Here is a 14,107-nt window from a genome sequence, read left to right on the forward strand (position 1 = left end):
GTAAACACTGGGGTACAAATCTACCTTTTATTAATACACTCTATACCCAGTACTTGTACAACATTCAAAATCAGATGATGAAGCAAAAATCACTTAATATAACAAAGTGATTTATATAGGAAAACCTTGTCATAGTAAATCTTCAACCACTGGAAACAGGAAATATTTGTAATTCCTCAAAATCAACTCAGGTGTGATCAAAGCCTCGTGAACTAGATTAAAAAATCTTAACCTGTGACTTCCGAAGCATGTCATGTATAGATGTCAAAAAATGACAACTTTTTAATAACAATACACATTAATGATATAGAAAATGAAATTAAATTTCAATATGTATGGAAAGGAGTTTCATGGTAATGATGAGTATTTTCTGTGTTGCATTAATCTCAAATCCTGGTTAAGTATAAACGCAATTATTTTTATAATACAGAATGTACTTAACATCCGTCACTTCTACTCGGTGTAACATGCAGCTTATTTTACAGAATACCCTTCAAAATTCAGAAGCTTATATTATATATTTACATGTCATTTATATTAGTATATCAAATTTTCTTGATAATTTAGAAATTATGATGCTGTCATTTTCAGGTTTGATATTGGATCTTGGATATTTTTCTCAATGTTAAAATAGATAAAATCATCATTTAATCTTTATGATCTTATTTAGGCCCAAAAGCTTGGGCTACAGGCATATAACTTGGGGCTTTAGTAAAGTACCAGTAGTTACAACTTGTACAACCCCGTCTAACTATGACTAATGTGTAGTGTAACAATGACATGCCCATATCAGAGATGAAAATGGACTAAGGGCAAAAAGGCTGAAAATTAGATTACTCAATCTTTTCAATGGGAAAAATTACAAGTTTACGTTACACTGATATTCTCAAAAAGGCTGAAATCAGCCAATCGGCTGAACATTTTCATCTCTGCCATATTAACAAAATAATTGTTACATGGTTCTGCAACTTAGTTTTTTCTTTGGAAATTAACATAAAAATAGTGTTTTGAGAGAATGTACCATATTGTAAGCAATAACACTGGAATGTCAGAGTCACTGATATGATATCCTGACTAATCTTCTTACTGTCACTCAAAAAAAAAAGTAAAAGATGATAAACGATGGTCATGATCAGATTAGTAGACTGTTAATATATCTAAATAAAACCTCTGACCATAACTTGGTGTTCATTATGGTAAATCAGTAAAAGCTATAAAATCCCTCCGTTTATGAGGGTTAATTATCCATTTGTATAAGGGCAGGGAAAACAAGCAAACATCAAAGGAACTAGCCATGTACATGTGTTGCTATAAATGTATGTTCAAAAGAAATGCATAGATACATATGCATGAAGCTCTAATAAATAACTGGATAATTGATATCTATATCATCAGTAAAGAGCTCGAATCAAGCTGTGTAAGATCGTTTATATAAAATAATGATTATATTGAGGTTTGTTTAGGAATGTCTATATATAGTATATATTGAGCTCTGAGGGAATGCCTATATGTATTGAGGTCTCTGGGAATGCCTATATGTATTGAGGTCTGTGGGAATGTCTATATGTATTGAGGTCTGAGGGAATGTCTGTATGTATTGAGGTCTGAGGGAATGTCTGTATGTATTGAGGTCTGTAAGAATGTCTTTATGTATTGAGGTCTGTAGGAATGTCTATGTATTGAGGTCTGAGGGAATGTCTGTATGTATTGAGGTCTGAGGGAATGTCTGTATGTATTGAGGTCTGAGGGAATGTCTTTATGTATTGAGGTCTGAGGGAATGTCTATATGTATTGAGGTCTGAGAGAATGTCTATATGTATTGAGGTCTGAGGGAATGTCTATGTATTGAGGTCTGAGGGAATGTCTATGTATTGAGGTCTGAGGGAATGTCTATATGTATTGAGGTCTGAGGGAATGTCTATATGTATTGAGGTCTGAGGGAATGTCTGTATGTATTGAGGTCTGAGGGAATGTCTATATGTATTGAGGTCTGAGGGAATGTCTGTATGTATTGAGGTCTGAGGGAATGTCTATATGTATTGAGGTCTGAGGGAATGTCTGTATGTATTGAGGTCTGAGGGAATGCCTGTATGTATTGAGGTCTGTACATGTGGGAATGTCTATATGTATTGAGGTCTGAGGGAATGTCTTTATGTATTGAGGTCTGAGGGAATGTCTATATGTATTGAGGTCTGTTGGAATGTCTATATGTATTGAGGTCTGAGGGAATGTCTATATGTATTGAGGTCTGAGGGAATGTCTATATGTATTGAGGTCTGAGGGAATGTCTATATGTATTGAGGTTTGTGGGAATGTCTGCATGTATTGAGGTCTGTGGGCATGTACCGAGTTCATTATCTCTATAGGATGACCTCACTACTGGTCACCTTGATGTCATATGTCAAAAAGGTGACAAATACAACATTAAATATAGGGGATGGACACTCACTGACCGTGGATGGACACTCACTGACCGTGGATGGACACTCACTGACCGCGACACATGGCGAGGTGGTACAGGTGACCTTTCAATGACAAATTCCACTCAACAAGCCAGATATGGCCATCTTCATTATATTAGATATAGTTATGATTTGTTTTAATGCAACAAACTACCTCTTCATAAATCATGTATTTTTAAAACCAACTTATACCTAGTGACTGAGTATTTTTTGCTTTGCTTTGTGTATTTTTCTGTGATACGTAATCAAAATGGGACATCATCATAGCCAACAGAATAAATTCTCTAATTGCAGATTGACTTTTGCAACTTGCCGGCCAGTGTAAAGTCATCACTAAGAAATGTATAACTTCAGTTCTGTTATCCATCTCTATCTGATATGAAAGCATGTGTTTTATAAATCCAGACCCCAGCTGTGATAGAACACAGATGGAATATGTTTCCAGGATGAAGTCTCCATTACTATTACTAATGTATATATACACTACAGGATAATCTCACACAGCTTCATACAAATTTTACTCCATGTTAAAATAAAGGGATACAATGAGTACTTCATACTTACCTCCTCTGTAAAAGCCTCACTGTTCATTGTTACTGCCTGTGTCGACATTTTCTTACTATTTCGTGGGAAACTGAACTCTAAAACAATTCTTCTTATATTTTTGCTCTTTTGCTGTGACACAGCGCACGTACTATAAATCCAAACCGTTTAATGTCAAAAGTTTAAAACCGACACACATCCATACACTTTTTAACCTGAGTACTTCCGCAAAACTTGCCCTAGCAATTCTCACAATTTGCAGGCTCTCAGTGTAAATTTAAGAAGGTTTACATTTACAACAGCCATGTGTGAGATGAAACCTACACTATATTTCTCTTATATATACACTTGGAATATATGGTGGTGTACTGTCCCCCTAACATAACACTGGACAGGAAACTCTTCACTGAAAGGAAATCCCTGAGTATAAACATCAATAGGTCCAACAAGGCTAAACGATCAGATACATCTATAATGATCACACACCCTTCGTAAATGGGTTGTTCTCACTTATAATCACTAATGCCACAAGAATGAATATGGAGGAGTACTAATCCAAGGTGATCATCACAATTAAACAGCTATATGTACTAATCCAAGGTGATCATCACAATTAAACAGCTATATGTCCCACCACTGTCCAACTTAATCATCACATCAACACCAAATTAGCTGGAGGTCAGAAGGTCCAATGATTCCACCTCAATATTACCCAACACATTACACATTTATGAGATCCTATTGCATGACAGCGCCAGGCTGAGGTGTCTGATGACCTGGGGAAACTACTAACAATGGACAGGTAAAAACAGTACAGGTAATCCTAAGACTTCATCCTCTGACTGATCCCTGGAATGTCTCCTCACACAGTTTCTAGCCGTCACACTGTTTATGATGGCTTAATGTACATATAATATACTCCAGCAAGGCAGGTAGGGTCTATGGAGTTGTGTTTTAAATCGGCTGACAGGTTTTATTTACTGTAACTACTGCTGAGCAGTATCAGTGTAACTGCAGTAAGAGATATCCCCCTGTACGCCTATATGGTCACCACTAACTCAAGGGCCCCTTTATAAAGAAATATAATAACTTATCTTAAAGTACAACTCCAAATCATAGTAAACAAAAAACAAATGTTGGAAAATTAACACCGGCTCATTGTTATCACTCATCCATGAAGAATTCCATTGTTACTGCCACACTACACTGTAATTTTCAATACCACTAGGATTTGGGCTATTTCCTAAAGCCAACGTAAATATGTGACATGTACTATACTTAAACTCCATATAAGGTCTCAATATTTAACAATGATAATTACTAGTGCTTCACACATTGCCCTGGGTGGACTGCACCTTCTACACAAAGTCTGCATCATATTATAACATAGACAAGTTGTAAATCAAATGTCTGAATATAGAAACAGCAACACTACCTAAGTGTTACTAGAATAATACAGCGCTTATGATAATACTACAAATAGACCAGTGTGCTCTCATCTGCTATCTCTGTAAACAAGGATACTCCCATCTCTAAGTTAACAAAGATATATCTCTTCAATACTTTATTATTCATATTGTAAAAAATATCTTTGTACTAAATTTCTTATCAATGCTTAGGTCATGAGGTCAGATCATTTAAAAGTATCAAAGACCTGAGGAATTTGATGATAGTTTAGGTATTGATGCATCATCCAAGGGAAGTAACTCCTTGCTAATAATATATGATTATTTGTTTGGCTTCTATATATTAAATGTAACTCAAGTAGGTTTATAAGTGATATCCAACAGGCACAAAACAAGTTAATGTGACCCAAAGGGGACAGAGGGGCCTGGGCCCAAAAAGGGGAACTTTGGTGAAATTTTGCTTTAAATCCTACTCTTTCTTAGCAGCAGAGAACTACATAATATATTACATGCACTGACATATAAAAAACTTTGTAGCCTTTATATTACACAGTAACAATATGTCACACACCTGCATAGCTTTTAAAATAACCTGTATTTCTTGTGATCTCTTAAATCAATAAGACTTTTAAACACTTGATGTTCTACAAAGTATGCAGGTTTATTTAGGAATTACTGATCTACCAGAGGACTTGAATGGACAACACTTCTTTTGAGAGCTGTGTTTGCATGGGTATACATAAACGTTTGTATTAACATTGTAATATAAAATCAACTTAATTCATGATCTTTAGAAAGTGTTTTAACTGCCTGTTGGATATCACTTATAAACCTACTTGAGTTACATTTAATATATAGAAGCCAAACAAATAATCATATACTATTAGCAAAGAGTTACTTCCCTTGGATGATGCATCAATACCTAAACTATCATCAAATTCCTCAGGTCTTTGATACTTTTAAATGATCTCTGCTGCAGTTATTTTCAACAATTTGAACAGTATTTGACTCATAATGTTTATTTTCCCGATTTAGAAAATCAAGAAATTTTAATCAAGGGCAAGAACTCAAGTCAGGAATAGCAACATACACAAGTATCTCAAAAAGACGGGAGTTAGAATTAAAGACACAATTCAAAGAAAAGAAAATAGATGTTGTTATGCTCTAAAATGTAAGGAAAAAGACCAAGGTTATATATAAAAAAATTCTGACATTTTACAGATCTGTAAGTAACAATGGTTCAGAAGACAAAGTGTAATGAAAAGTGTCATACCCAATACCCCCCTAAACTATAATAAATCAACGTCACACAATCAATTACACCCGAATTGTAGGTAATTTCACCAGGGTTAGATTACCTTCACTATCCATAAAGTTAATGTAGCCGGCTATTACTGACAATGGTATACAAGATAGGTGTAGTGGACCAGAAACACCAGGTACACTAATGTCAAAATCTACAAGTTCAGGATCGAAATATTTCATTTTTTTATAGAACGTTTCTAAATATTTTGATTATGATAATAACAAAAAGGGATACTCTTTAATCAACTTTTTATATTGCTCCAATAAGCCTGACAAATTTTACACTAAGTTTTTGGGTGTAATTACCTCAATACTTTGTCACCCTGTATCAGAGCTAGGAGACATTAACTCAGGTATGATTGACCAATTCATCAGTGATCAAAGTCCCACCTGTTAACAGTGACATTAGCCATGCTAATAGCCCCCAGTCTTACCAAAGTCCCACTTGTTAACAGTGACATTAGCCATGCTAATAACCCCCAGTCTTACCAAAGTCCCACCTGTTAACAGTGACATTAGCCATGCTAATAACCCCCAGTCTTACCAAAGTCCCGCCTGTTAACAGTGACATTAGCCATGCTAATAGCCCCCAGTCTTACCAAAGTCCCACCTGTTAACAGTGACATTAGCCATGCTAATATAGCCCCCAGTCTTACCAAAGTCCCACCTGTTAACAGTGACATTAGCCATGCTAATAGCCCCCAGTCTTACCAAAGTCCCACCTGTTAACAGTGACATTAGCCATGCTAATAGCCCCCAGTCTTACCAAAGTCCCACCTGTTAACAGTGACATTAGCCATGCTAATAGCACCCAGTCTTATGACTAAAGACCAGAGATTACTATGTTATACTACATGTTTCGAGATTAACACATTTGACAGCTCCAGATTTGCCCTGGGTTATACAAACTGAATGGAAAACCTAGCTTGTTACATGCATGTTTAACAAGAGGGCATTAATGGTCATCTGACAATTTAACATTATATGTAGAGGATCTAATACAAGTATCAATGTGATATGACCTTGTCCCCACTCTGCAGAGGTCAGATCTGTCTCATTTATATAAAGTATGATTGCCCTAGGCCTCTCTCAATGATGTTTCACATGATCCACTCAAAGATTAAGTGTTGTGAAGCAAAATTACAACAAAGTTCCCTCCCCTAATGACTTTTCACATTAAATTTGGTTGTAATCCACCCAAAGGTAAAGAAGGAGTTTTAAATAAAAAATTCCTTAAAGTTCCAATTTTTGGACCTCACCCCTCTAAAGTCCCTAGGGGTCCGACCAGCCTCACTTATATAAATCATGATTGCCCTTCCCCAATGATGTTTCAAACAAAATTTGGATGTAATCCAAACAAGGGTTAAGAAAGAGTAGGATTTTACAGCAAAATTTCACCAAAGTTCCCCTTTTTGGGCCCTGCCCCTCTGTCCCCTTTGGGTCAGATGATCTAATAAAAAAGAAGCTGAACCTCTTGAAGCGAGAATAAGTCAGTTAGGTAGCAATAATACAATTATCATTCAATGTTTTGAATGTCTTCACTGTGAAAAGTATCAATGGGTCAAATATGTCCATATCCTTACACAGAATGTGTAAAATATAGTCATCTTCAATATACATGGGCTTTTTACCGATCCTTACACTTATAAAATATTGATAAATAAATTAGAACTGTACAACAGGAATAAATCTTACAATGGTTACTTTGGTAACCAATGTCCTGTAAAATAACACAATTATCTGGTGATGACAGTCAACTGATGACACTGTACATGTACAGTAGAACTGTCACACCAAGTTACATCACCCAATTACTCATGATACTTGCTGAAAACATGTCATACATAGATACCACAAGGTCGTCATAGATACCACAAGGTCGAGCCAGCAGAGGATGTGTCCCAATCATCAGCAATCCAAGTCAAAGATGAACATGAAAAAAAAAGAAAGAAAATTTAATGTTAGTGAAAAGAGACATTTATGTCAGGGTTAATACTTACATTATATTGTAGATATAGATATTTGTGGGGTCATTTGAATTTATCATTAGTAAATGTCATATTATAGTTAGTTATATGTTATATACCGTATAAGGTGGTGATTTTTGTGGGGTTATTTATTATAACATCATATCATACAGATATTACAAAACTGGTTGATGTTGTAACACAAACCTTTTAGTAATACCATAGATGTTATTTTACTGAAACCTATACCAGGTAATACTATGATGATCAAATCAAAAGGGAAATAACTCTTGTTGATTATAGTTGCTGCACCTTTGAATAAGACATATATAATTGGTAAAATGGAGAAATATGTCTGGTGTCGTGTTAAACAGCTGCGAATTAAAATATAAACGACAAAGTAACTAATGGTTCAGACATCTAGCTCTGTACAACTGATTCCTCTGTGACACGGTCACATTTTCGACATACCTGGAGAGTGTCTATTCTGGTCATATATAGACAGATGACTTATTAGTGAAGTGTTCTTATATTACAGAGACAGGACAAAATCAACAACTTTAAGTTGCTAACAATGACCCAAAGGGAGCCTGGGGCTAACGACCAAGGTAGCCAGGGCATGACCCTGGCTCTGACTAGACACTACCCAAGGGGAAGGCTGTTTAACAAAATAATACAGAAATACCTATTGATTTTGTGAAGAGCTGTAACCAGGCCTTTTAGTGCAGGAAGACCATGCAGCCCTGAAACTCTCCACAGTTGCCTAGAGGTTTCAACAGTCAACACCCAGAACACAAAAGTTAATATTGAGTTTCTTTCTTATAAAGACAAATTTCACAATTATCAGAAAATTTCAAAACAGGGCATACATTTTTAATTGATTACATTAATATTGTGCCCCTATGACCATCTCCAAAGTGGCATGTTTAGTTGTATGTGAATATTAATGAGTTGTAGCATACTTGTACCTACCTCATACACCCCGATTGTTGTTAATATCCATGTTTGTAGATTGTTTTCATTGTGTTAATGATCTAACAAAATACACACGTGTATAGACATTACATATAAGTAATATCATTGCTTCACCTAATGCAGCACCTGATTATAATTACATCTGACACAACACATATACAAGTGTGCCAGTAATACAAACGATGATGAAGGGGAGATAAATAGGACCTGACTAAATATATTGGCATTAACTTCCTCAACACTTTCTTTGCACATTGGCTTCTTTTGTCTTATATCATCTCACTGTGGCTTAGTAAATTCAGACTGTCTAAATATATCATCTCACTGTGGCTTAGTCAATTCAGACTGTCTAAATATATCATCTCACTGTGGCTTAGTAAATTCAGACTGTCTAAATATATCATCTCACTGTGGCTTAGTAAATTCAGCTTAATATATCATCTCACCGTGGCTTAGTAAATTCAGACTGTCTTAATACATCATTTCACAGTGGCTTAGTAAATTCAGACTGTCTAAATATATCATCTCACTGTGGCTTAGTAAATTCAGACTGTCTTAATATATCATCTCACCGTGGCTTAGTAAATTCAGACTGTCTTAATACATCTTCACACCGTGGCTTAGTAAATTCAGACTGTCTAAATATATCATCTCACTGTGTCTTAGTAAATTCAGACTGTCTTAATATATCATCTCACTGTGGCTTAGTAAATTCAGACTGTCGTAATATATCATCTCACTGTGGCTTAGTAAATTCAGACTGTCTAAATATATCATCTCACTGTGGCTTAGTAAATTCAGACTGTCTAAATATATCATCTCACTGTGGCTTAGTAAATTCAGACTGTCTTAATATATCATCTCACTGTGGCTTAGTAAATTCAGACTGTCGTAATATATCATCTCACTGTGGCTTAGTAAATTCAGACTGTCTTAATATATCATCTCACTGTGTCTTAGTAAATTCAGACTGTCTTAATACATCATCTCACTGTGGCTTAGTAAATTCAGACTGTCGTAATATATCATTTCACAGTGGCTTAGTAAATTCAGACTGTCTTAATACATCATCTCACTGTGGCTTAGTAAATTCAGACTGTCTAAATATATCATCTCACCGTGGCTTATAGTTAATTCAGACTGTCTTAATACATCTTCACACTGTGGCTTAGTAAATTCAGACTGTCTAAATATATCATCTCACCGTGGCTTAGTAAATTCAGACTGTCTTAATACATCATCTCACTGTGGCTTAGTAAATTCAGACTGTCTAAATATATCATCTCACTGTGGCTTAGTAAATTCAGACTGTCTTAATATATCATCTCACTGTGGCTTAGTAAATTCAGACTGTCGTAATATATCTTCATACTGTGGCTTCTTCAGACAGTCTTGTATCTTGACACTGCAGCTTCTTCTGTCTAAATATAACTTTACACCTCTGCTCATACCTTGCCTTCTCCTGTCTATATATCCACACCTTGTCTTCTCCCGTCTATATATCCACACCTTGTCTTCTCCTGTCTATATATCCACACCTTGTCTCCTGTCTATATATCCCAGTGTTCCAGCTAGGTCGGGTTAGCAGGGCGCGGCGCCCTGCCCCTAATTCAAAGTTAGAAATGCGCCCCGCCCCTTTTCCTGTAGTACTGCCCTTTTTCTAAGTGTCATTGATGCTCATTTTGCCTCGTATACTCTAGATCCGATTTGCTGAAGCCATGCAATATACAGTCAGTCACTAATTGGCCACCTGTAACACTAGTCCCCTTACCTGTAGACCCTTATCCACGGTACTGATGGACGCTGCCCGAGGCAGTGATCGGTCAGCTGGGGATCGAGATGGTGTTTTAATAGATTCATTTAACCGTGACGAGTCGATACTGACGATAGGATCAGTTGGTAATCTAATTAAATCATAATCACGACGGCTTTTTGAAGATGGACAAAGTAATGATAATGGATGGAAATGTTGATTTACTTATGTAAACAACTTTTGACAAGACCGAAAAGAGCCGCACGTTTGTCGTAAAGTTATCCCATGAGCACGTGTTCATTGGCGATCGATCTATATATCTTTGAAATTTTCTTCACATGACAACACGAAATCCTTCTGGTTTTAACCAAGCAACTTTTAGGTAAATGATCATGAGATCACTTTCCAGTGATTTTCCAGTGATCAAAATTAGCTTTCGGTTGATTTTATTTGATGAAGTTTGGCGGGACGCCGGAAATGGTTCGTTGTAAATGCAGATGTCGCAAATTCCTTGTTGGATTGACGTATTTCTATACAAAATGTTTATTTTTCATAAATAAATAAAGGACATATGAAAATATCTTCTCATGTGAATAATGGTTGCAAAAGTTTAGTTTATATTGCGTTATTTTCGTATCTGAAATGCCGACTCTGCATTAACTGCGGGTCATGTGATAGCCAAGTGATTACATTTCTAACAACACGCGGGGACCGTTTGTTTACGAGAGCAACGGAACATATGTTTGATCAGAAACTTGCGAATCATAACCGGCCCTAATTCGTTTACCATTTCTTATAATTAATTCAAGAAAATGTTAACTTGCTATAATTTCCTGATTTTAGTTTACCGTTATTTCTAAAGAGTCTAAAGTGAAAGTAGAAATTTACCGCCGCTTACAAGATGCATCGTAGTTATTTGGACGAAGTTTATTCAGATATTAAATAATGGAATTTCTTTTAATCATTTTTTCTCGTATATGCTTGACCACATTTTCTCCTTTGCTCCATAATATCTTCACTTACAATTAGTCGTCTTGCAATCACAACGGACAGACCAGAGACCTATATTAATTAGTAGGTATATGGACAGACCAACTTCTGGTTGAAAATATCGCTCTGTTGACTGTAATCTGATAGTAACTTTTTGATTGGACGTAATTATCGTATATGGATTCTCTCAATACACCCTTAAATTGAAATAATGCTAATATCATTTTATTTTTGAATTATTCTAGGTCATTACTTTTACCATCAGAATTTAAAACAATATTTGAAGAATAAAGAGAAGAAAGAAGATATTTTTACACACAAACGAAATAATAAAAAAAAATCAACAGATTTCTATTTGTCTCTATGAATCAGGTCATATGTAATGCATGGATGTACTTGAATTGTCCTGTATAATAAGGTAGAAGAAAGATAGGCCTGAAAAAAATGTCGCGCACAAAAATGCCCTTTTTTTAGGCAGCGCCCTGCCCTTTTCAAATCCTAGCTGGAACACTGTCATATATATAATAATCCACACCTTGTCTCCTGTCTATATATCCACACCTTGCCTTCTCCTGTCTATATATCCACACCTTGCCTTCTCCTGTCTATATATCCACACCTTGTCTTCTCCTGTCTATATATCCACACCTTGTCTCCTGTCTATATATCCACACCTTGTCTCCTGTCTATATATCCACACCTTGTCTTCTCCTGTCTATATATCCACACCTTGTCTTCTCCTGTCTATATATCCACACCTCGTCTCCTGTCTATATATCCACACCTTGTCTTCTCCTGTCTATATATCCACACCTTGCCTTCTCCTGTCTATATATCCACACCTTGTCTTCTCCTGTCTATATATCCACACCTTGTCTCCTGTCTATATATCCACACCTTGTCTCCTGTCTATATATCCAAATCTTGTCTCCTGTCTATATATCCACACCTTGTCTTCTCCTGTCTATATAGCCACACCTTGTCTCCTGTCTATATATCCACACCTTGTCTTCTCCTGTCTATATATCCACACCTTGTCTCCTGTCTATATATCCACACCTTGTCTCCTGTCTATATATCCACACCTTGCCTTCTCCTGTCTATATATCCACACCTTGCCTTCTACTGTCTATATATCCACACCTTGCCTTCTCCTGTCTATATATCCACACCTTGCCTTCTACTGTCTATATATCCACACCTTGTCTTCTCCTGTCTATATATCCACACCTTGTCTCCTGTCTATATATCCACACCTTGCCTTCTCCTGTCTATATATCCACACCTTGCCTTCTACTGTCTATATATCCACACCTTGCCTTCTCCTGTCTATATATCCACACCTTGCCTTCTACTGTCTATATATCCACACCTTGCCTTCTACTGTCTATATATCCACACCTTGCCTTCTACTGTCTATATATCCACACCTTGTCTTCTCCTGTCTATATATCCACACCTTGTCTTCTCCTGTCTATATATCCACACCTTGTCTTCTCCTGTCTATATATCCACACCTTGCCTTCTACTGTCTATATATCCACACCTTGTCTCCTGTCTATATATCCACACCTTGTCTCCTGTCTATATATCCACACCTTGTCTTCCCCTGTCTATATATCCACACCTTGTCTTCTCCTGTCTATATATCCACACCTTGTCTCCTGTCTATATATCCACACCTTGTCTCCTGTCTATATATCCACACCTTGCTTTTTTCAATAACTACATATGTAAAAGTCTTAAAAATACCCTTTATATCACATATTTTTTCTGTAATATTTGTTATATGGATGGAAGAAAAACTACTTTTTTCCATGGAGATTAATTGCACATTATTGCTTTTTTTCCCTAAAACATGAAAATATCCCAAAACACATAATGAAAATAGAAGACAAAATTCACTATCTAATGAATATCCCTTCAAACATATCGGTATGTTATGTACTCAAATATTTTTTAAAGCATCATACTTTGTTAATTTATGCATGAATATCACTGACAACATAAATCTCTACATTGTTACTAACTTCTATGAATACATTATCTCAAGAATGTATATAGAAGTAGTTATGTGTTCACATGTATACCTTCAGGCCAAACTCTAACAGATAACCCATAGAAAACATGTATCTGCATAAGAAATTAGTGACTAAAAAACCATTAGTACACTTTCTCTTTGCTGCTGGTTAAAATGAGAAGCTTACAGACATTGGGAACATCACAAGTAGGATAGAGTATACATAGATCTGAACTACAAAGGGCTACTTCAAGAGGACCTAGATTCTTACATTAATTATACAGCTAATTATAACTAGAGGAAAGTTGCTATACTTGTTTATCTATGACGAAACACCAGCCAACATAATCACTACTTGTCAGTAAATTCACTGTACCTTCTTATCATTTACTTTTCTAAGAAAAAATAAACAGTATCAACAAGTCAACTTAAACATTTAAAATCTCTAGTCACCATGCATTGCTAGTGTTGTACAAATTATCCAGTCATATTGCTAGTGTTGTACAAATTATCCAGTCATATTGCTAGTGTTGTACAAATTATCAAGTAATATTGCTAGTGTTGTACAAATTATCCAGTCATATTGCTTGTGTTGTACAAATTATCCAGTCATATTGCTTGTGTTGTACAAATTATCCAGTCATATTGCTAGTGTTGTACAAATTATCCAGTCATATTGCTAGTGT

General features: G+C 35.8%; 1 protein-coding gene and 1 long non-coding RNA gene across 3 annotated transcripts in view; both read right to left on the minus strand.

Annotated features, from left to right (window-relative positions):
• LOC117337883 (septin-7-like) overlaps positions 1-14,107 on the minus strand; it is an 86,447-nt gene that overhangs the window by 68,523 nt on the left and 3,817 nt on the right. Inside the window, exon 1 of one of the 2 annotated variants that reach the window (XM_033899027.1) lies at positions 3,027-3,739. The exons of the other annotated variant lie outside the window; for it this stretch is intronic. Within the exon in view, the coding sequence (XP_033754918.1) occupies positions 3,027-3,074 (48 nt within the window). The 5' untranslated portion in view covers positions 3,075-3,739. Of the gene's footprint in view, positions 1-3,026; positions 3,740-14,107 lie in introns of those variants that run through there. 2 annotated transcript variants of the gene reach the window in all.
• Positions 10,113-12,736, minus strand: LOC117337884. The gene is made up of 3 exons (XR_004534909.1): positions 12,603-12,736; positions 11,937-12,486; positions 10,113-10,196 (listed from the first exon to the last, which is right to left on the minus strand). It is a non-coding gene; the product is annotated as an uncharacterized LOC117337884 (long non-coding RNA).

Source organism: Pecten maximus, chromosome 11, assembly GCF_902652985.1.
Source record: "Pecten maximus chromosome 11, xPecMax1.1, whole genome shotgun sequence".
NCBI lineage: Eukaryota > Metazoa > Mollusca > Bivalvia > Pectinida > Pectinidae > Pecten > Pecten maximus.